At 35.6% G+C, this 25339-nt stretch overlaps 1 protein-coding gene across 1 annotated transcript in view; it reads left to right on the top strand.

Moving 5' to 3' along the window:
* Sh2d1a (SH2 domain containing 1A) overlaps positions 1–23668 on the top strand; it is a 28222-nt gene extending 4554 nt beyond the window's left edge. The window contains exons 2-4 of the mRNA XM_038317328.1: positions 17320–17383; positions 22481–22613; positions 23587–23668. Coding sequence (XP_038173256.1) covers positions 17320–17383; positions 22481–22613; positions 23587–23624 — 235 coding nt within the window. The 3' untranslated portion in view covers positions 23625–23668. The remainder of the gene's footprint in view (positions 1–17319; positions 17384–22480; positions 22614–23586) is intronic.
* Positions 23669–25339: the final 1671 nt, after the last annotated feature.

Raw genomic sequence — 25339 nt, 5'->3', positions numbered from 1 at the left:
AGGAAGAAACACATTTATAATTCTTTAGTCTTGAAGACACATAAAGATGCAATTTTCATATATATCTTTGGATAAAAGAGTTATCTTTTTGACCTTTTTTGAGGGGCGAAATTGATGATGACTTTTCTCCTCTGGTAGTGTGCTAGCACCTTCCAGCACTATGAGCTAGCCCATGTAGATGAAGCTTCCAGGTCTGTGTCAGCTTGACTTTTCCATGCTCTGTGCCTCAACTATGTGGTGGTGTCTGCAATAGGGTCTTACTGTCAAGTTCTGAAGGGGAACCAAGAGCATTGGCAATAACTTGTAGTGTCTGGTGGTCTATTGAACCGCACTGGCCAACAACTCTGAAAGACACAATCCATTCCTGATAACAGACATTTCATTTGGTATAATATATGATGTCTATTTGATGCCCTATTAGATTAACTCCATTTTAATTATTTTTATATATGTGTATAGGTATATATTTTAGGAAGCATCTTCATTAGTAGGTTTACACATGACAATTTGGAGAGGTCTTTAGTGTTATTTATCCCTCCCTGTCTTCTACTCTGCCTTCCTACCCCTACCCCAATTTAACCTTTCCTGTTCCAGTATTCCTTTTGATTATTTATACCTGTGTATTTTGTCTCTCATCCTTTGAAAGTTGTCACCCAAGGCCCCTTAGTTCTTCCCTGACCTCTATGGGTATTCCAAACGAAACACATTATCTCGAGATTCAAAGCTAACATTCACAAATGGGAGAAAACCTGTGACGTTTGTCTTTCTGGGTCTGGATTAGCTCACTCAGAATGGCTATATCCAGTTCCATCTGTTTGCTTGCAAATTTCATAATTTCACTTTTATTAATAGCTGAATATCATTTCATTGGTAAACACATCACATTTTTACTAGCCATTCACCAGCTGATGGACATCTAGGCTCTTTCTATTTCCTAGCTATTGTGAATAGAGCAGCAATGAAAGTGGTTGGGCAAATTTCTCTATAGTAGATATGGAGTCGTTTGGACTGGAAATAAAGTGCCCACTACACAACCATATTCAAGAAATAGAGGAGATACAGTACAATAAAATTCCAGCTTATCAGTTGTAATAGCAGGGAACAGTGTGGCAAAGAAAAGTATGGCAATAAATTTAAGATTTTAAAATTTAACGAGAAATCATACTTTATATAATTTTAGATTTCTTATTTATTTGCATGTGTTGTATGTTTGTGTGTGAGTCCATGGATAGCATAAGTCAGAGGTCAGCTCGCTGAAGTTGGTTCTCTCCTTACATCATGTGGGTCTCAGGCTTTGCATCCATAATCTGCTTTTGAAATTCTATTGGGTGTGTTTATTGGTGTCATATCTTCACAATAACTTGGGTTATTAAAATCTTTTTGGATTTTCTGTGTAGACTTTATTAATAGTAGAGTGAGCCCAAAAGCTATCAGAGTAATATTTGTTACACATCAATTACAAAATGGGTAATTCACAGGCAAATATGTTAAAATCTGACTCTGGTTAACATTGGAAAATTGAAGCTTCAGGAATACTCAGAAGTTGCCATTTAGTTTAAATATAGAGGAAGTCTGTTTAACCTGTAAATCCGCGCCCCCCTTCACTTCTCCCTCTTGGGCTCTTCTCAGCTACCTCTTCTGTTCTAGCCTTCAGCAGACACTTCTAACTCTGCGTCCTAACAGACTCAACCTTTTTGTTGAGAATTATACTTCTGAGATTTGCTTTAAGACCAAACTATTAATTCATTTCCACTAATCTAAGAAGTGTATCACACCATGGGGATTAGGAGTCAATATCTTTTTGCAAGACCGCCTGAGTACACAGTCAACTCTGCCTCTTATCTAGTGATTTTACATTGGACAAGTTTCTGAAACTTCTTTTTGCCCTGGATTAACAAGCAGTGGCGATAAGAATGGGGCCATTACATAGTTTCCCATTGGTATTGATACTGAACAACTTTAGATTGTACTGGAAATTCCTATCCACTCCAAAGGAATGAAATTTGGACATCAGAAGGTTCAGAAACCTCTTGAGGTAAAATACAGGTTTAATAATGAAAACTTTGTTTACATAGTATAATTATTACAGATATAAAATATTCATTTAAAATTTAGCTATAGCAGGTACGGTGACTCCTGCTTGCAATCCCAGCACTTGGGAAGTGAGGAGGATCACCATGAGTTTGAGATCAGTCTGACCCGTGTAATGAGTTCTGGACCAGCTTGGAAAAAAAAAAATCCAAAGCCCTTCAAAATCTGTTGCATTAATTGTGTTTTAAATGTTATATATATATATATAGCAATGATGTGCAGATGAGAGCATGGGAACCAGCTTGCATTATTTTCAGTGTGCTGTAGAAGCCAGATGTGCTTACAGCTTTTCTTTTGAGAAATCCTTTAATTGGCATAAAGAAAGTTAATGTGGTTTTGTTGGTTTGAAGTGAAGCACTATCCACCAGAGATACCCATCAAGAAAAGAAAAAAAATAAGCTGAGTGGCTTTGCACTTGCCCTTTACCAGTCTGAACACCTTTTAAAGGTACAGGGGCTGGAGAGATGGCTCAGCAGTTAAGAGCACTGGCTGCTCTTCCAGAGGACGTGGGTTCAATTCCCTCCAACCACATGGCAGCTCACATCTGTAGTTACAGTTCCAGCAGTTCCAGTGCTTCTGACAACCTCAACAGACATGCTTGACTTGTCATCAGTTCCAAAAAGCATCTAAATTGGAGAAAGAAGTGAAAACTGATCTGTTTTAGACAACTCAAGTTGTCTATATTCACAGAGCGAGTCAAAAACGTTTAAAAACTTTTAAAAATAAGTTACGCTTTTCCCCCCTTTCTTCTGTGTGGTTTACAAAGCTACAGCATTCTCAGCTTCTGTGAATTCAATAAGTTTAGATTCTATGTGTAAGTGAGATCTTGCAATATTTGTCTTTTTTTGTGCCTGGTTTATTTTACTTAACATAATGTTTGTCCTCCAGGTTAATCCCTGTTGTCAAAAATAGATGATAATATTTTTGTTAAGGTTGGATGGCATTCCATTATAGTTTTTTTTCAATCATTTATGATTACTAAATATTATAATTAGTGCAAAATAATGGGTTCAGTATTATATTTTCTTACATATATAATATATTTTGATCATACTTACCCGATCTCCCTTTTTGTCTCCTCTCCTTTGATCTTCTTCCTTTTCTCAACTAGCTTATTTTCCATTTCCATGTTTGCTTTAAAATCTGTATTCCTCACATGAGGGACAGCATATGAGGGTATATATCACATTTTCTTCATTCTTGCACACAAAGTTGATTCCTTATCCTTTATAATACAGATTGTGCTACAGACATGGCAGACTCTTTGAATACTGGTTTCATTTGGATATACACGCAATCGTTCTGTTGCTGAGTCATGCAATACTTTTTATTTTTTGAGGAACCCTCTTTCTGTTTTCCATCACTCTACTAATGGACATGCCCACCAACAGTGTGCAAGTGTTCTCTTTCTCCACATCCTCACAATATTTACCTTTCATCTTTTTGGTAAGAATCACTTGAACAAGTGTGGTTTCAATTTTCATTTCTCCAATGATTAATGATGTTGAAAAAAATTTCATACATTTGTTGGCCATTTTGTATGTATTATTTTGTAAAAAAAATATGGTGAGGTTCATTGCCCATTTTCAAGCAATTTGTTTTCTTACTGAGTTTTTTTTTTTTCAAATCTTAGTTATTCTTGATACCAACCCTCATCAGGTTGAAGGTTTGCAAATACTCTTTCCATTTAGCGGTTGTCCTTCTAACTCTGGTATTTCCCTGTCTATGAAGAATTGTTTTGTTGTAATTTTTATTTTTACTTTTTTTTTTTTTGTTTTTCAGGACAGGGTTTCTCTGTATAACCCTAGCTGTCCCGGAACTCACTCTGTAGACCAGGCTGGCCTTGAACTCAGAGATCCACCTGCCTTTGCCTCCTCAGTTCTGGGATTAAAGGCTAGTGCCACCACTGCCTGGCTTATTTCTACTTTAATCATATTCAATTTTGAGGACATATATAAAAAATATTCCCTTATTTTGAGTCATTGTTTCTTTTTGGGGTAGTTAGCTTAATTTTACTTTATCCACTATTCAAAACTTACTTGTCTTTTTCTTTTGACTTATTTGCCTGGAGTGTATAAACATAAACAAGGCTATTTGGTAAAAGATATGAACACTATTATAGCTTTTATTAACACGCATTACTTTTTTCCTATAACAATGATTTCCCACAGACAGAGCATATGTGTTGCTTTTTTTTTTTAAAAAAGCATATTCCATGGCTAGGGAGCTGATTCATTGGTTAAAATCAGTTGCTGCTCTTTCAAAAGATCTGCGTTTGGTTCTCAGCACCCATACCAGGTGGCTAACAAATGCTGTGATCCTAGGAATTCAATTTGAGTTGTTCCACTTTAGGTTTTCCCCACCCATGGCATACTATTATGAGAGTTGTCTACAGAGGACCATTGATTAGTAAGTGCTATGACTTAGAAGTAGAGGCCACACACTGCCGGTTTGAGAAGAGACAAAAGTTTGTTCATTCAGAATTTAAGGGCTTGGGGTGGGGGAAACTGTTAATATTAGATACCTTAATCATGAGAAAATGGATGTGCCATTGACACCAGCTTGTTTGGAGACGAAGAAGGTAAGAGCTTTTGAAGTGGTACTCAGGTTCCTGCTGCTTAACCGAAAGTGAGATAACATCAGATTCGTTAGGAAACTATTTTCAAAACATACTATTTATTTTGACTAAATGAAGCTGAATGATGGTATGGACTATATCCACTGTATATTTTGAGGCACATTGTTTAGACTCTGGAAAACAGATACCTTATCATTTTGCCTAAATTACTGAGATCTTTTGTTTTTATGTGTGTATGTGTTTGTGGATAAGTGCTTCCAGGTTTCCACACGTGTGTGGAAGCCAGAGAACAGCTGCTGTTGGTATTCCTCAGGAGTTGCCCATCTTGATTTCCTGAGATAGGGAATTCTCCCTTTTCTGGTGTTCACCAACCTGAGTTGCCTGGTTGACTAATGAACCTCTCTAATGCTGGGGCTATAAGTGCATGCCATCATCCCGGCCATGGATTCATGGGGCTGAACTCAGGTCTTTCTGTCTGCAGGCAAGCACTGTACCAACCGAGTTATCCCCCAGCTCTATTGTTTTTAAATAGATTTTAAGTACTATTATTTCCGCATCACCCTTAAATTTACTGTGAATCATTCTCATTAATTGCTTTTCAAAGGGAATAATAGAACTCAGGGTCCTGATTCCATCTCCATTTTGCTGGATGGCTTCAAGAAAGTCCCTTAAAGCCCTTATTTCAAGTGCCTATGGTGAATAACAGAAATCAAAGCTCTTGTTCCCTGTAGAGCACTTACTGAAATTGGTGTGCTTTAAAGTATAACTTAAAAATAAAAGCTTAACAGTGAAATACATATATTATATTTTTATCATGTGTAAGCACATAATAAGCTACTTGTGTATATGAATCAAATATTCTGGCAAAGCTACGTTACAAAAATAAAACATTTGTTTTGCAATCACACCAACATTTAAATTGACTCTTTGTTCAATTTCTCAAGTCAAATGGACCTGATTAGAGTGTTTAAATGTCTTTTGTAGTTCATTAGATAATTAGTACTGATGGATATTGATTAAAGGTGTAACAATTTAATTCAAATATTTAAAGACTTTTTAATTCTAAAGGGACTTAATGCCAAATGTGGGCAATGAACTAAGCATAGCCTTCTTTTTTGTAAGAATTTAGTATCATCTGCTCTTTTAAGTTTAAACACAGTGACTTAAACAGACTTTTAGTATGTTTCCCAATCAAGGATTCCTATTGATCCAATCCTGTGCCTAAGAACAGCAATAATAAATATAGTAAATGAGACCGTGATAATTTATTTATATCCAAATTCAAAATTTGTTTGAAAATTCAGCAAAAAGTTCCTTTTTCTGTTAAGGAAATATTTGTTAATAAAATATGAGAGGTTGGAGAGATGGATCAGTGGTTAAGAGCACTGACTGTTCTTGCAGACGAACTGGGCTTGGTTCCCAGCACCCACATGGTGACTCACAACTGTCTGTAACTACAGTTCCAAGGGAGCCAATGCTCTTTTCTGGCCTCGATGGGCACTTCACATACATAGTTCACAGACATATGTGCATGCACAATAATCAAACACATAAAATAAAAAAAAATCTTTATGAAAAAGAAAGTCATGAAAAATGTTTAGTACACTAATCACCCAGGAAGTGAAATTCAAAAATCACACAATTATTCCGTCACTCCAGTAAAAATAAATAAGTAAGTAAGTAAATAAAGAAAGAAAGAAAAGAAGAAAGAAGAAAAGAAAGAAAGAAAGCTAATTTCAAAGAAAGCAAAGAAAACAGTGCAAATGAGATTGTGGGTAAGGGGACATATTCTGCGCTATTTACAGAGATGTGAATTAGGACAATTGTTATGGAAGATAGTATAGAAGATTCTCAAAATACTAGAACTACTACGTTATTCAGTTATCTACTCCTGAGTATATATTCAAAGAAAATGAAATCAGGATATCAAAGAAATATATAAACTCTCAGATTCATTGTCACACTATTTACAGTAGCCAAGAAATGGAAATAACACGAGAATCTATCCATTGAGGAACAAACAAAGCAAATGGAGACATACACAAAATGGAATTGTGTTAAATCATAAAGGGAATGAAATTCTGTCCTTTGCAAAATGTATATATAACTAGAAATCATTATACTAAATGAAATAAGATAGACAGAAATACATATGCTACATGTTTTCATTCACATGTGAAATATAAACAATTGTTCCCATGGAGATTGAGAGTAATATGGGAGTTGTCTGTGGCAGGGGTGTAGTGATATTTCATTTGTATTTTAATAAATAAAGCTTTCCTGAAGATCAGAGAGTTAAACAGCCTCACTGGTTAGCCATAATGATCAGACAGTGGTAACACACACCTTTAATCCCAGTAGCCACACTAGCCATAGAAGCCGGGTGGTGCATGCCTTTAATCCCAGCCCTAGAGAGGAATATAAAACAAGAGGAGACAGCTCTTGGCTCAGTTTCATTCTGAGGATTCCCAGAGGCAGGATCGCCATTTTGGTCTGAAGTGGAGTTACGAACCAGTGGCTGACCATTTTGCTTTTCTAATATTCAGGTTGAATTAAAATTTCTGTCTCTGGGTTTTTTTTTAATAGTCTTGGGAGAGTAGAAGGGGTGTAGGATAGGGAATGAAAGATCAGTATGCACTAATTGTTCTAGTTTGCTTTCTATTGCTGTGATAAAACCAATCATCAAAAGCAGTTTGTGGAGGAAAGATTCATCTTCCAGCTTAAAGTTCAACATTGAGGGAAGTCAGGATAAGAGATCAGGGCAGAAGGAGTCAGGAACTGAAGCAGAAACCATGCAGGGATGTTGCTTAATGGCTTGTTCCCCATGACTTGCTCTGTTTGCTTTCTTTTATAACCTGTACAGGAGTAGCAGCACCTGCTGTGGCCCTCCCACATCAATCAAGAAAATGCCCACACAGACTTGACTACAGGCCAGGCTGATAGTCATGACTTGATCTTGTATCAAATTGAGAAAAAAATTAACCAGCATAGTAAAGTAGGAACAAGAATTTCCGATTTACATATGTATAGTTGGATGATGATAGATAATAATAATAATAATAATAATAATAATAATAATAAAGGATTGTACATTTAAAAAACTAGGCAGGATTCTATGTTTACATTTCAAGGAAATGACAAATGTTTGTATAAATATATTTGTCCTAACTTAAATATTATACAATATATACATGAATTAAAACACCAAAATAACTGAATATACATTACTTAATTTTTGTATACTAGTTAAATAAATCTAGTTGATAATACATTTTAAAAGTTTATTTCTCAAATTAAGTATTATTATTATGAACACTGAAATACAATAAATCCATATCCATTATAGTATGAGAATCAAAAGAGCTTGGTCCAAATAACATTTTTACTTCTTGATCTCTGGTCTGTTTTAGTTATTTTATTTATCAACATTTCAGTTTCCTCATTTATAAAATTCATTTTATCATATAAAAATAATAGAATAGAGTTCATGTACTATGGTGTAAAATTACATCTCTAAAATTCATATATTAAAACCCTTGCCTTAATGTGTCTCTGTTGGCAATAGGGCCTAAGGAGGTATTTAAAATTAAATGAGTGTATAAAGATGGAACAATAATCTGATAGATTTGGTGACTTTATAAGAAGAGGAAGGACACATGAACAAACAAAAGGCCATGTAAGCATAGACAATGAAGGTGGTTGCTTATTAGCCAAGAAAAGACACCTCAGAATGAAATTTACCACAGTGGCATCTTGAACTTGGACACTCAGCCTGTAAAATTGTGAGAAATAAATGTTTATTGTTTAATCCACCCATTTGTGGCATGCTGTTATAATAACCTGAGTATGCCACGACAGTGACTAAGAAGTCAGGTGCTGCTGTAACATAGTTAAAACAACTGTGAAAATGCTTTGAAACTAGGTAACGGAGAGAAGCTGCAGGAATTTTGAGGTTTATGTTACTCTTGCTCCCCAGATTGCCATGAAGTGAGTGTTGGTAAAATTACACAAAAACTGTAGCAACAAAGGAATGATGAAAATAGGAGAAATAGTCTTCCATAGGGAAGAGTACACCAATTCATTATTCAATACCAAGTGATCAGCCCCGAAAACATACATACAAGGGACATGATATGAACTGAACAGGATTCACAGGTTCCAACCTAGCCCAGAGTTCCATACAGCTTGTCTCAAATAAATAAGTAAATAAAAATAAATAAAGCCAAATCTAATATGATTGGTGGCTTAACAGCAATGCAGGAGGGAACATTTTCTGGTGTTTGTGAGTTAAGACCTAAGAATGAAACCTTCCCTGCTTATACTTTGTCCTTGGAGTTAGCGTCCAGAAATATGAGAAATACCCTCTTTCTCATTTAATCCTGTGTGTGTGTGTGTGTGTGTGTGTGTGTGAATAACATTTAATGGAAGAAGAGGCCATGAATCTGAAAGAGAGAGTAAGGATTGGTATATGGGATGGAAGGGTATAGGGATGGTGATAAATGATATATTATAATAAAAAATAAAATGAAAATATGGGTGTTAAATGTCATTCTCATGACATCTCAGATGTGAAATGATTGGAAAATGGAAGAAATATGATCATTGTTCTGAAGCAGCAAAGAACCTCTTTGTTTTGTGGAAGACAGAATCTGTAAACAATTGCAGTGGTTACCTAGCTTACATCTCTTTAAAAAATAATTTCTTATTTTTAGAAATTATATAATAATATACCATTCCCCTCTCCTTTCTTCCAAACCTTCCCATACACTCCTCTTTTCCCTCTTTTAAATCCATAGTCTTTTCACATTAATTGTTGTTACATATATACACATAAATATATAAATATATGCATATATATTCCTAAATACATAAATACAACTTGCTCACTCTGTATAACGAGTAGGAAAATTATCTTCCCTAGGGAAGACCACAACAGTTAGTTATCCAGTGCCAATTGATCAGTCCTGAAAACATATACATACAAGTAACTTTATATTCCTTTTTTCTGTTGTAATGTTGATGATTTGCCCCTTGATAGGCAAGAAATCTGCCACACAGCTGTATATCCACTTCTAAACCAGTGGTGGAGATTTCTAAGCTAAAGTGTGAAGAAATGGCTTGGTTATTCAACATTGCTTATGGTAAAACACAAAAAGAGAGAAAAGATTTGAATGAAGAATAATTTTAAAATGCAGAAAAATTTCAGCTTACCTATAATGCAAAAATGTTAGAGGCCAGTATATAATGCTGTTGTTTGAACTGTGTGCCCCCCAAATAAATTTAAACCTTATTCCCAATATAACTATAGTTGCATATAAGATCTCTAGAGCATAAGTAAAGTTAAATTATGTTGTAAAAAAGAGGTCTGCATTCATGTGTGGTGATGCATACCTGTAATCCTGAACCTCAGAATTTGAGGCAGGATAGTCACAGGTTCCAACATAGCCCAGAGTTCCATACAGCTTGTCTCAAATAAATAAGTAAATAAAAATAAATAAAGCCAAATCTAATATGATTGGTGGCTTAACAGCAATGCAGGAGGGAACATTTTCTGGTGTTTGTGAGTTAAGACCTAAGAATGAAACCTTCCCTGCTTATACTATGTCCTTGGAGTTAGCGTCCAGAAATATGAGAAATACCTTCTTTCTCATTTAAGATATTCAGTCTATGGTATTGTTTATGGCAACTGAACAGAAAAACCTCACATTTAAAAGCCTTGTTATAGAGTAGAATTCATCTAAACAGGCATACAATACCTATGATTCAAGTAATAGGAACAATATTTACCATGTTTGAAAGGACAAACTGCTTTGAAGTATTATCTATTTTTTCTCTCATTAATTTTATAATTTTAATTTGCATATAATTGTCCATAGTGACGGCATACAATGTGATATTTCAGCAATGTATACAATGTTTAATGATCAGATTAGGGTAATTGCCTTCTTAATCGCCTCATACATTTATCACTCCTTTGCGCTAGTAATGCTCTGAATTCTCCTCAGTAGCAATTTTGAAATAGACAATTATAGTTGTTGTTAGCCATAGTTATTGCATTGTCATGTAGAACATTACAGTTGACTCCCTCTGTCCATCAGCATCCCATTTCAATTAACTATTCTAATCCTCTATACTACCCAGAATCTGCTAACCACCATTGTTTTGATTTTATTCGATTATTCATCTTATTTTATATGTGGGTATTTTGCCTGCATGTATGTATGTACACCATGTGCTTGCTTGGAATTCATGGTGAGAGCAAAAGGGCATCTGATACCCTGGAAATGGAATTACAGATGGTTGTGAACTTCTGTGTAGGTACTGAGTCCTCTGTGAGATTAACAAGTTCCCCTTTTTGTCTAAATAAAAATGAAAGGTTTTAACTTTAACATAGTGAAACTATATACAACAAAAACAGTTATCAAATAAGAATTACATTTAAAATATTTAATCCATTTGTATTTAGCAAATTCAGAGAAAACAATACATTATCTATTTTAGTGAGGTGCAATGTTTTATACCTAACTTACATTCTATCATAACGAAAAAGCTGAAATTCTAATTACTTTGTCTTTTAACTCCATCGAAGACACCAGAAGGAATTAATATTACTTAACAACAGAGACACCCGCCTTTACAGTCACCCAAAGTTCCTCTGCAACATTAGGGCACCGTCTTCAGCCTACAGGCCCATAGTATCTGGCACACTTTTCCATAAATCAGGAAATTTGAAAGACTTTTGCCTATTTTGGCACTTCATCAGTCGTTTTCTTCTATGTCCTGCAGAATGTCTGGCAGAGTGTTTCATGAAGCAGGAACCCTGAAGAACAGTATCATCTTGTTTTGACAACTTCAGCAGTCACTTTCCAGAGGCTTTGGCATGTCCAGTTTATACAGCATTACCATCAGCAGTCAAGGAAAAGCAGCTTTTGCCCAAATGGCTAGCCTTGCCATATTGAAAACAACTTATGTGGAGTTTCTTCAATGCCCATAATATTCTTTGAAGTAAATTGGTACTACCAGGAGCAGATGTATCTCATTGTCATGAGAAGCTCTAAGTCAACAAAACATTTTAAATATCATATTCTATGAGTATTTAAATTTAGTGAAGATCATTTATCTACCTAAATATATCTATTTAACCTTGAAAACATACCTAATATGACTACAAGTTTAAATATTATAGACTAACTACTAACCTCATTTCCTAATTATATATTGCATTTTAAATGCGCTGCATAAGCACAATACCCCAAACAAGAGTAGAAATATATATATATATATATATATATATATATATATAGTGTGTGTGTGTGTGGGAGGGGTTGTAACAAAAATAACTTTAAATTTGTATCAATATACCAAAATCCATGCCAATGTAAAATATCTGAGACTCATACTTGTATTTTTATCCTATATTCCTATATTCCCCTAAATGATAGCAAACATCCATTAACAAAATACCACTCCCCAAAATCTTGGGAATGTGGACATTGTTTGCTCTTGACTGATTCCTGTTGTCTGTGGCAAAGGCATCTTTAGGGGTACTTGAGAAATTTGAGATAATGGCCAAGTCCTGGGAAGACCGGCTGTTACCTTTGTTGATAGATATCACTTGTCAAGGTTCAGGAGGTTGCCCCTGATCAAACCTGATTCGTATTAATCCTGAAGGAATTCACAGCTTCTCATCTCCTGTGGGAACAAAAGCAAAACCTCTTTCTAAAGCAATAAAACTTTTAAGTTCCATTTTACAAATACATTATTTGACTTCCATTTTAAAGTGTAGGCATTCCTAAAGTATATAGACTGGTTTATTTCTACAGTCCCTCTATGTAGAGAGGGACTGCAGGCAGGCCTGCTTTTCATCCCACCCGGCTCCCAGCCACTTGGCTAGTTTATGCCCCAAAATAACAACACACAAACTGTATTCACTTAAACACTGCCTGGCCCATTAGTTTCAGCCTCTTACTCACCTCTTGACTAACCCATATCTAATAATCTGTGTAACACCACGAGTGGTGTCTTACCGGGAAAGATTCAGCATGTCTGACCTGGTGGCTGGCTTCATGGCTACTGTCCCAGAGAGGAGAGGCAGGGCAATTGTCTGAGCTATCTATCTCACTTCCTTCTTCCTGTTCTGTCTACTCCACCCACCTAAGGGCTGGCCTATTAAATGGGCCAAGGCAGTTTCTTTATTAACAAATGAAATCAACACAAACAGAAGACTCTCCCACATTATTTCCTCTTTTTCTGTTTAATAGGGGGATAAGATACAGGTATGAATAATTTGCATTGATATGGATTTTGCTTTAGTGATTTAAATTTAAGGTCAATTTTGTTATATGTATATTATGATTATGTAGTTCATTTAAAAACATAATGTATAATTAGGAAATATAGGTTATTAATGGATAATCATCAATTATAGAAAAGCTTGTAGTCATGTTAGTTAGATTTTCTAGATATATAGAGATATATTTCAGTTAGATAGACATTCTTCATATCTTTCATACTTTTCATTGAATATATCTATCGTGCCTTTCATTGAATATATGTATGTCTGTATATGTCTATATGATTAATGTTTAAGTTTTTCACAATGAACAATGAGTTTTTCCTGCAGTGACATTTGAAGTTTCCAGGAAGAAGATGGGGCCCCATAACAACAACTCCACCTGGTTGATATGACGTCATGATACTGATAGTGCTTCTACAAGACTACAAGACCTGTTTTGGGTACCAGCTGCACAAGACAGTTCCAACTTGGTTAGCTGAAATGGTGCACATCTTGTACAACATTCTGGCCAGACCTGCAAAAAATACTCAGAGACTATTTGCAATTTTAAAAGACATTGATATTGAAATTTAACCATCATTTTACTTTCACAAGATCCCTCAGAAAGAACGTGACCCCCATGACAGCTGGAAGTAATTCTAGAGGACGATGTCCTTTCTCCCAGTAAAGTTTGTCCTTGGGTTTAGGGACATTATTTAAGGTTGATTATAATTAGTATACGGTTGAGGGTTGGAGGTTGGGGGAGGAATTTTATAAGCTCATGGATCTTTTAGAAAAAAAGAGGGATAACTGGATGATGGGATAATAGATTTGTAATTGTTAGTTACTGTTTTTAGACAAATATATTGGTATTGATTCTTGTATAGTGATACAATGTTAAATTATATTGACTATTGTATGCATGCATGCTTCTACCTCTGTTTAAAACATTTTTATGTATTTATATATATTGTATTGATATATGTATAGTTACCATATTGCAGTGTACATTTCTACCTCTGATTAAGATATTTATATATTGTTTATGTATTGCTATATATTTACCATATTGCAATGTATATTTGTACATTGTTTATATTTGGAGGTCACTGTCATCATTTGTTACACAGTTGTTTATTTTCTTGATCTTTAAGTTAGATATGTATTGAGATCAATAGGTATATAGATCAATAGTCATCTATGTTTGTCTTTTATAATTAGACTAATCAGGTTCGTTAGATACATAGAGATTATACTCAGAATAGATAGATAATCTTCAACCTCTTCAAAGAGCTGTAGAAAATGGCCTTTAATTTAACTCAGAGTTCCATGGTAGACAAATAATTCGGTAGTGAGACACAATTGCTCCTGGCAACACAGATCTATTTCCTGAGAGAATGTTGAGCACCAAAGACACTCCACGTGGAGCCTTTCTTCTTGGCAGAACTGGCCTTTGGGCAAAGAAATGCCCATACCTCAACCACTGACAGATACAGAGTATCCATAAAAGGATAAAACAGGACTGTCATATCCTGCCAAGACAGGGTAAGATAGTTTTGAAAAGTTTCTTGCCTTTGAAAATGGTATGTCAGTAGGCCTTAGCCAAAGTTGGTTGCTTCAATGCTGCAAACGTGACTTTGGGTGATTGTCCAGGTAGCTAGTTGTCTCTGTGATTTGTTGCATGTTTTGGAAGTTATTTGAATGCACTTCCTAATTACTCAGGTAACATTATTTCCCTTCTTGGATCTTTGATGCGGTTGAAGACTATATAAATGTAGATACTTTCCTCTCATGACTTGGCCAAGTTATTTATTATACAAGACTTAAGCTAGTTAGAATAGGGTATTTGTACTTATTGTATATAATTTCGTAGTATGTTTAGAACGCTCTTACTTAAACAAAAGGAGGAAGTGTTGCGGGAGCTCCTTCCACTCCTTCAGCCAATAGCTGCTGAGATACCAGCCCATTGAGGCATGGTCTCTCCTTCTTTAAAAAAGCAGCAACTGCCCTCTGCTCGCTCTGTGGCTTCCAGCTCTGCTTCCGGCGACTAGGCTCCCTTCCTGATTGCACAGAGGGCTGTTGTTTGGGACGGTGATCTGTAAGTTTTTCCCCTTTAAATAAACAACCATTCTATTAATCATAATTCCAAACTGGTGTGTGATTGTTTGTGATTTATGCCTTCACCTCTTTCATTGCCAGGTATGTTAACAGCTCTCTTTTGCCTATCAGCAATCAAAAAAATTCAAAATCAACACAATACCATATTGGATTCAGACTCCCTGTGTATTTCCCATCTTATGTGGCCTTTCTTTTATATTACTTTTACTCTCTCTTTAAGAACTTTATTAATATTTTAAACTATTTCTTTATTTCTATGGTCATCTATACCCATTTTCTTTTCTTTCTTAAGCCTATGCCGTTGTTCAACACATTGGAATGTGTTTAGAGTTTTTTCCATCTGTACCTCTTTTACTGTGTATCTCATCTTTTTGTGAGCAAATTTTAAACTATTAAGCTATAGCTGGGTCTTCTGAGAGACTCTATTGGCTGGCTCCATCCACTTCTAGGTTCATGAGAGACAAGCCTAAAGCTCATGGCCCAGTTGGAGGTGTGTTTGCCCAGGAACTGCATTCAACCCCCTAGCTATGAAATGCTAGTTCCCTGCACTATGGCAGGAATTTTTTTACTTAATTATTTGTTTCTTTTTAGGGTAAAAATGCTGTTTAAATGCTTTTCTGTAAGGCAGAGTTTCTTAAAGGAGCCATGTCTATTGTTTTTTTTCAGTGTTCTCAGGCCCTAGGAATAGTTGAGAGCCCCACATTGGGTGACAAAATGGTTTTTCCTTTTCTTTTTTGTTTTTTAGCTTTTTACTCTTTAGGGGGCCTGCCATCTAGTTACCAAAGAAATCACATAGAGGTTTATTCTATTTATTTATTTATTTAAAATTTCCACCTCCTCCCATCTTCCCATTTTCCTCCCCCTCCCTCTCCAGTCTTAAGAGAAGTCAGGGTGCCCTGCCTTGTGGGAAGTCCAAGGCCATCCCCCCTCCATCCAGGTCTAGGAAGGTGAGCATCCAAACAGACTAGGCTCCTAAAAAGCCAGTACATGTAGTAGAATCAAAACCCAATGTCATTATCTCAAAACCCAGTGTCATTATCAACTTATTCTTTCTTATGAATGTCTGACCTTAGCTTGGCTTGTTTCTAGCCTGCTTTATTTTAACTTAAATTATCCTATTTATCTTTTTCTTCTGGGCTTTTATCTTTCTCTATTATATATAACTTTCTTTACTTCTTACTATACTGCTTGTTATGTAGCTTGGTGGTTGCTTCCTGGTCTCGTCTCCTTCTCCTTTCACTTACCAATCTTTTCTTCCCAGATTTCTCCTATTTATTCTCTCTGCCTGCCAGCCCCGTCTATCCTTTTCCAAGACTAGCTATTGGTCATTTAGCTGTTTATTAGACCAATCAGATGTTTTAGACAGACAAAGTAACACTGCTTCACAGAGTTAAACAAATGCAGCATAAAAGAATGCAGCACATTTTGCATCATTAAACAAATGTTCCACAGCATAAACAAATGTGACACATCTTTCACTAATATTCTACAGTAAGCAAGTGTTTTAACTTTTCACCCATCTCTCTAGCTTTATAATAACCACCATTTTATTCTGTACTTCTTTGAGGTCAATATTTTGCCTTATTCATTTAAAGGAAGTTATATACTTTTTGTTTTTCTGTGCTTGAATTAGTTAACCTCCTACCCTCCAGTTTTATTCATATTGCTGAAAATAGCAGAATTTAATTATTTCAAAGAATACATAAAATTCCTTGGTACAGTACTCCTTTTTAAAATTCAATTACTATTACTACTAAATTACAATGTTATAAAGTAATAGAATATTACTATTTATTATAATAGTAATATTATAAGAATAATTATATTTCATAGCGTGATACACTCACATTACTTTGGTAATTAATACTATCAGTTAATTTAATTGGGTCTTATTTCAGTCAACCATTTTTAGCTTAAGACTATGTACACTTAAAAAACAGTAAGACTCTGTTAAAGGTGTTTCATAATTATGATTTTTTTCATCAGTGCCAGCAGGTCTGTAGTTTCTTTTTGTCCAGTCTCTCTATCAAACAAATCCTTAGGTGTATTAAACCACATAAAAAATGGTGGGAAACTGTGATTAGGCTGAAATAAAATGCAAGCAAATTAAATCCAATGGCTTTTCTTCCTGTGACTGCCACGAAGCTGTCCATTTACATCCAGTATATATAACTTTTATAGATAAAAGTAAATTCAAGTTTAGAGCATCCATTGTTCTTCTGGAAACTATTAGTAATGGAAATGCATTCCTTCACAGGTATCAAGGTTACATCTATACATATCGAGTGTCGCAGACAGAAACAGGTTCTTGGAGTGCTGAGGTACAGTTCTTTTATTTTTGCTTCTTTGGGTATCAGAAAAGTGCTTGAAATTCAGGTTTGTTTATAAAACAAAAGTTACATCATAAATTACCAAAATATTAATCATATTTAAATCATGAACGCTTAACTCCATAGTTGTTGGTGGTTCATTTAGAAGCCTTTAGAAAATTTTGGTTCCAGACTTTTGTGGAGTGGGATCACTTTGAAGAGTGAAGAACTTTGATGGATCATGCCTAACTTACAGCACCTATACAAACTTTTAGAAAGCATATACTGAATAATACTGATGTATACATTGGTGCTGTCGTGGATAAAAACAGGCAAACTGGAATTTCTCTTTTCTACTAGTCACTAATAGCCTTAGGCTCCATGTGATTCTTTCTATAGTTACTTTTGATTGAAGCAATTTGTAAAATAAGAGGAGTCATTTCAAGGAGTGTAAGATAATGCAAGTAAAGAAGCTCTTAGCTGCAGAGTCTAGCATATAGTGAACATCCAAAAGTGTGGACTACTGAAAGCTGCTCAACATGATTTTGTATAGTCCAGGGCTAATTTACCAAGCACAAGAGTTCCGAGATAGAGGCATTTCCAAGTACCCAGACAATTGGTGCTGCTCTGCATGCGTCAGCAAGACTCTCACAAGAGCCATGTTGGAGGCCTCTGGATAGGAGGGATAGAGAAGAGGTAAAATTGCAGTTTTTATTTAATAAAAATATTCTTTGAGAATTTCATACATGTATGCACAACAAATTCCTACCTGCTATTGCAGTTTTTAAAGGCATGTTTTTCTGAATCACAGTTCTCTTCTATCTTAGGACTCCCTAGCAAGGGGGTTGCAGGAGAGGCAGAGGTGAGAGTGGGTTTAATTCTGGATACTTATCTGACTTCAATTGTGAAGTTATCCTTAGCTTTCCTTATGAACTGGAGATTTGAATAAGGTTTGTTCAAAATGAAGGTGTCTTGTGACTGAAAATATTTGAGAGCCACTGTGTCAGTCCAAGAATGGAGTGAATTCTTTTTACAAAACACAATAGAAAGGAGCAAAGAATAAACCATCTTACAAACTACCGAGTGAGTCCCAAACTATAGTTTTTAAACTTTTGCTTTAGTTGGTTTCTGACTTTATAATAGTCCATTCAGATAGTTGAAGTATTTCACTATGATCTTTGGGAAACATACATGTTAATATTAGCTTCTATTAATAGCTTCATTAATCTGTGCATTCAAGGTATTATAAAGTTTTGACAAAAATTTAAAATGTCTTACAAATTTATCAGTAAAAAGCAAAGTACAGATTATAAGCATTTAAATTGTGAAAATGAATTAAAGTAGATTCAAGTAAATTGTTATTTATTGGTTAACTTAATACTTTAGGTTTTGTCTTTAAATTTTAGGGATTTTAGTTTTTTATAAAACAGGATTAGGGATGAAACCCAGGGTTTCATGCATACCAGGCAAGTGTGAGACCACTGAGCAATTAATTAATTTTGTTTTTTAATTATTATATATTCACTGCACATAGTAATGTGTTTCATAAGACTAGTGTATAACGTTCTTTGATTATGCTACTTCATATAATACTCTATCACTCACTGGTCACATTATTATTTTGTGTCAGGATAATTTCGTGATACTATATAAGGAAAAAATCAGTATCATTTCTAGTCAAAACTATATTTCCTTTAAAAAAAGTCCATCACTGCAAATAAGTAAGCACTTTGATTTATCAGGAGGAATAGTCATATGTAGCTGGAATATGTAAATTTGTATATGGGTTGCCACAAATAATCCTTTTCCCTCAAGAAATACTTCAGCTGAGCAATACAAATATTTTATGGAAAGAATCTTTGATATTTTTGTGATTTAAAAATTTGTTCTTTAACAATTTTGTATGTTTTGATCATATTTGCCATTGTCCTCCAGTTCCTCCCAGGTCCATTCCTCTCTCCTTATCTACAAAATTTTGTATACTCTTTGTTTTGCTAAATTTGTCAACTCAATTTGTGCTGCCTAAATATTCTTGGATGTGTGGCCTTCCACGGAAGCATGATTGATTTACCAGGGGGCTATTCTTCTAAAGAAAGCTGGCTCTTCTTCTCCTGGTAGCTATCAATTGCCAATAGCTCCTTGCCTAGGAGTGGGACTTTGTGTACACCTCCTCTCTTCATGCTGGCATTTGATCTGGGTTAGGCTTGCGCAGGTCCTGTGCATGTTGTCATAACCACTGTGAGTTCATATGTGAACCTGTCCTGCTGGGTCTGGAAGACACGGTTTTCTTGTCTTTACTCTCTTTTCACCTCTCTTCCACAACGATTCCTAAGCTTTGGGAAAAAGGGTTGTGATATAGATTCTTAGACACATTTTCTATTTTTTCTTTTCTATCTCACATGCAACTTCATATCACATCATTGCATATTTGCAATCATTTTCAGAAGGAAAGGGTTTATTGAACGTAAATATCCCTTATCCTGTTGTCTGATTTGACCTTCTTTATATAATAATATTTAAATTATTTGCACTATGAGAGCAGAAGATTGGCATGGATTATCCCCAAATGGGAAAGAGGTAAAAACGTCTTGTTTTCATGAAATGCATATTGCAGTTTCCTGTCTATAAAATTTGCCTTCTTGTTAAGGTGAATATTAAACTAGTGCATAATTCTCAGAGCTCATACCACCTGGCTGGAAAAAATTTCTCCAGAGTGTATTGAAGACCAGCTGCGATTCAAAACATATTTCCATGGATAACTAAGAGGTGGCAGTATGGGAAATACCCAAATTTGAACAAGAACCGAATTCACTGACAGGATAGTGGCAGCGAAGCTTTGTGTGTGTGTGTGTGTGTGTGTGTGTGTGTGTGTGTGTGTGTGTGTGAAATGTCTTTCCAAAAATGGAATAAGTGGCATTTGTACTACTTTCAGGAAAACCATTTTAGTTTGCCACACCATAAGAAAAGATCACGTCAGGAATATTCTACCCTCTGTCCCTATGTAATTATAAGATATGTTTTAAGATGTGATATTAAATTGAACATTGAATCTATTGAATTATAAAAGACAAATATACATCTTTTTAATTTTAGATAGAGCACTGCTAAGGATATTAACTTAGCCCTTGGAGGCTAAATTTATGATGAGTTGATTAACATTTATTAATGTATAGATTGTCAGCAGTGCATTGTCAAAAGTGGACTGCTCTCTGCCAATTTCTGTGCCTTTGCCCTTTTATGGGTAGTTGGTCACCATGGGATCCTTAGCTAGTAAGCAAATTACTTATTAGCCTAAGCAATCATCCTAAATTAGGTCAGTCATTTGTTAAAGAAATGCCGCATCTCAAGTTCAAATTGCTTCTAAATGTCCGGTGGTATTTCTCTTCTCTGTCAGCATGGATAATCTAGTGTTAACTCTCAGTCCCCATAGAAATGATGCCTCTGTTGAAAATGCTTTTATAAGCCACAAGAAATAGCCTAAATGAAGTGTGGTTTGAAATGATTCCCCTCTGGGGAAATATGCAGTTTTTCCTCTGGCTGGTGTCTTCAGCTTCACTCAAACTTCTTGGTCTAGTCCTAGTCTGAAAGGAATGAAGAGAAAATTTTGCTGCTTCTGACTGTATGTGTGACTTCACACCTGCTTATTATTTTCCTTTATGCAAGATGATTAGGTTGAATGTTTGTACCTGTGAAATGAGAATAATTGAAAGAATCAATATCTACCAATCCATGAGAAAACAGTGAAGGCAAGAGATGGGAAAGTATGTTGACAAACCAAAAATGCCCTCAGAAAGAACTAAGGTGGTATTTTGTACACATTGCATGCCTTCGTAACTTGCAGCGTCTGTCTAGTGCTTAAGAGCTATTGGGGTCTCTGTGGGAATGGTCATATTATTTCTAGATGAGGCCTCAACAGAAATTTAGGAAGGTCTTCTGATCAGAAGATATGGGCGGGAGTCTGTTCTATATCTGTTGAAACTGTACAGGCAGACACTAATTTACAGCTAAAGAGAACATCTGCAGTGTTTGTACTGGAAAACTACCTACTCCAACGTAGGCAACGACTGAGAATGACTTGGATAGTCTGTTATCTTGAGTTTAACATCCAGTTGACAGAAGTCTGTGTGCCAGCCTTTGTGTTTTCTCATTAAATGCTAAAAACCAAGCAGTTCCTATCTCAAAAAATCTTCCAGATGGAATAGCTGAAAAACAACTTTCTAAAAAGAAAAGAAAAGAAATAAACAAAACTAGTCATTGTTCAATTGCTTGTAGCAATACTATTTTATTTTATGACAGTTTTGAGACGGTGCCTAAAGCAAGGCTCATAAGCTTTGTGGGGAATGTGGATTTCAGGCAGTGTCTTTGTGAGAGCACAGATGTCAGGGAAAGAATACATTCTTAACAGCCACCTGCAAGTGCGATCTCTTTAAAAACTAACAAATATATAACTAAAGAGAACCTTCTACAGTCTTTCATTTTCGTGTCATATAGAAAACCTTGGCATGGTACAGTGCTGACTGTGAGAGCAATCTGGGAAAAGAACACAAAATTAATATGAAGGATGAGTCAGTCTGTATTACGAGGTAAAAGCACATGAGCATTAGCCAGCCATGCAGCTGTATGTATCATAGCACTCACTTTTTAATTTTCTGAGTAGTATTTTCTATTGTAAAATGATGGCAGGGGGACGGGTTGTTGGTTTGGTTCCTCAGGCTTTTTATTAATGACCTGTAGGATCTGTACGTTTTTTTTTATGTTTAACTTCATCCCCTCTGTTGCTGAATTCGTCGTGGGTAATGGCCTGTGCACCCTTAGAGGTTCGGGATGTATGATGGGTAGCAGTCCGCAAGGGCAGGGCTGTGAGAGCTTGTACAAACTAGTCCTACCCTTGGGAGAACTGCAATGACAGCTCATTAGCTCCTCTTGCAGGGAAATTCAGCCAAGCAAAGTAAGCTCTTCTGGATGTTGTTTTCCTTTCTTCCTTATGTTTTCAAATATTGGAGCAAGTTACACACATGTTACCTCTCTAAGCATCCCTCTCACATCTTACGGGTCTTTTTTTAAGCATTATGAGGCAAATAAATATATTTTTTGTCTTTTTTTTCCCAGACAGCACCTGGGGTGCATAAAAGATTCTTCCGGAAAATAAAAAATCTCATTTCAGCATTTCAGAAGCCAGATCAAGGCATTGTAATACCGCTGCAGTATCCAGTTGAGAAGTCCTCAGCTAGGAGTACACAAGGTACCGCAAGTGTGGCTTCCTGCTCAGTGGAAGTTTAGAGTTGGGGTCAACCTATTCATAACCACATAACAAGCAGGAGGACTCATAAGCATAATTAAACAAGGAAGTAGTTGTAGCCAGCAAATCAGGCGAGAGGCAGCTATGCAAAGGGGTCATAATATGCTCTAATATACACTTTTAATAAAATTGTAAAACTATAGAAAGTCTATGAAGTCAAGATACTTTAATCTCTTTATTTCAATCTTGGTTTTCCTAGTCCTTTTTGTAGATAGTAAGTACCATTTTACTTCAGTAATCTATGCACATATGATTTGAAAGATGGGATAGTTCAGTGAGTACATGGGTTGTATGTTCCCTATTGTTTAATAAAAAAAACCTCCTTTGCCCTTCTGGCACAGAAAGACAAATGGTAACCTAATTCCCGTGATTCTGATTTCTGAACTGATGGTGTTTGAATGAATGACATTTTATAGTAGCAAAGGCAATCAAATTAGCACTCTTGGTTGTTTTACTGGCATTCACAATTCTCTTGAGCAAAGCTATTATTAGTGAATGTATTGAGCTAAAGAATGAATACTAGTCAATTGATGACTCTGTTTCTCTTTTATGAGAACAGTTTAATGCTCTGTTTTGAGTGAGAAGTTGTATCTTGATTGATACAGTTAGTATTTATGATAAAATGAGTTTTTATAATTTGGGAAACAGGGAACCAGGCTCAGAAATAGAATGATAAATAGACTCAAATGTGATTTAAATTGACGAATAGTTACCCTTTGACATAGAAATGTAAATAGAACTCCAGTTTAGAAAGCATGTAGCTTTCCTTCCTGCCCAATGATCTATTCTTTATGGTGGCGTTTTAAATAATAGCTGCTTGAGGCATAGCATTGGGTTACATATTATAAATTTGAGTTAAACTATCATTTTAATACTGTACAAATTTCGCTTGACTTTTTCTAATCTTTTTCTTTAGGGAGAAGTGATTCTGATGTCTGCCTGAAAGCACCATGAAGAAGACTAACACACCCTGTCCTTTATTTTCAATAATTTAAGTATATGCCAAGTCTTGTATATTGTAGATACTACAGTTTAGTGAACTGTAAGTGCCTTTCAAACAGCACTCTAGTCCTGTGATAGGAGCATCTCGTCCCTGTCAAAGCTGAAGGTGGATGTTGTAGATAGCAAGTGTTTTAAATTGAGGACTGGGAAACAGAATCCCTTAGAGTATTTTTACTTCCTGTATTTACGAACAAGAAGCAGTTTAAAGCACAATGAAAACTTTACAAAAGATTAATGTCAATTCTTGCCACATGTAAATAAAAATAATCTTTCTTTTTTGTTGAAACAGCATTTCTGTGAAGTGTTTGATAGTTACTGTTTTTAAGCTTCTTGCTTGATTTCATGGTAGGAAGGTGTTTGGTGTGCAGATCTCAAGTAATTGTGGTGCCTTAGGCTTCTTTGGAATTTATGAAGTTGTGTATGAACAGAAGTATTAGATAAAGAGAAAAGAGTATTTGTTTAAATTTGAAATCGAGCTTCTTGCCCAGAGTTCTTCCGTTAAGACAGTTAAATCTTTGGACCAATGGGGTGTGGTAATGCATACTTTTCATTCCAACACTTGAGAGGTGGAGGCAGGGTGATCAAAAGCTTAATATCATTTGGCTACAGGACACAGTGCTTCAAAATCCAAACAAAACCCACAGACCAAACCAGTTTACAAGCCTATGATTTCAAATAGGCTCTAAATGTTTATTGTATTTGATGCTACAGGTTTTGGGGTTATGTTAGAGATCAGATGAAATGATGAAATGAGATAATTTTTCTTTTCACGTATCTCTTTCCTAGCTGTTTTTACTCTAAGTGGAAATTTATTTGGAAGGGACCCTTTAGTGACTGCATCTCATGATCAACTGATTTGTAATTGGGCAACCCTATAAAGGCTTGTGGTTTCATTAATTTTCAGCAATTCTGAGTCATTGAAACCTACGTAAGAGTTGGATTTTATGCAGTGTTTTCTTCTCACATTTGTATTTTCATGGCTTTTGTGATTGATAGTGTGCCAAGTTGCTTCACAGGGCTCACAGAATTCATTTACTCAACGAACATAACAGGGCAGTAAAATAAAAACACCTGTTTCTTGTCTTCGGGCAGTTCAGTGTCCATGTGGACCGGAAAACAGTAACAGTAAAAACAATAAAACGTTTTTAGGGACGATGACAACAAAAGTCGGTAAATACCTAAGTAAAGTTCCCAATACGTAGGTGGATTTGTATTTGGTGGGATGATGAATCAGCACAAATGCTCTGTGCTGGTCCATAATCCGCAGGGAAATGAATGCATTAGATGTCTGGGTTTCCCTGAATGTTTTGAGCTTTGTTAAGAATGAGTGAGTTGTTGACGGACAGAGCTACCTTGTGCATACTGAAGACTTAACATGTATGCTTTGGGTGTGCAAAGATGGGGTGTGGGGACAGTGATGCACTGTGGGCAGCGCGCTATTTGTTGAAATAACAGCATCACTAACTTGTAAGTAAATTAAAAAAGTCTACTTTCAAGATAAAACAAGATACATATGTTTAAATACTTTTTTAAAAATAGGCTGTCATGTAGTCCAGGCTGATCTCCAACTTGTGTAGCTGAGGATGACCGACCTTGAAGTGCTGATCGTCTGTCTCCACCTCCTGAAAGTTTATATTAGTGGCATGAGCCACCAACCTGACTCAAGC

The sequence above is a fragment of the Arvicola amphibius genome, chromosome X (genome assembly GCF_903992535.2).
Source record: "Arvicola amphibius chromosome X, mArvAmp1.2, whole genome shotgun sequence".
Lineage (NCBI taxonomy): Eukaryota > Metazoa > Chordata > Mammalia > Rodentia > Cricetidae > Arvicola > Arvicola amphibius.
Note: the sequence above shows the minus strand (reverse complement) of the source record. Positions and strands in the feature narration are given on the sequence as shown.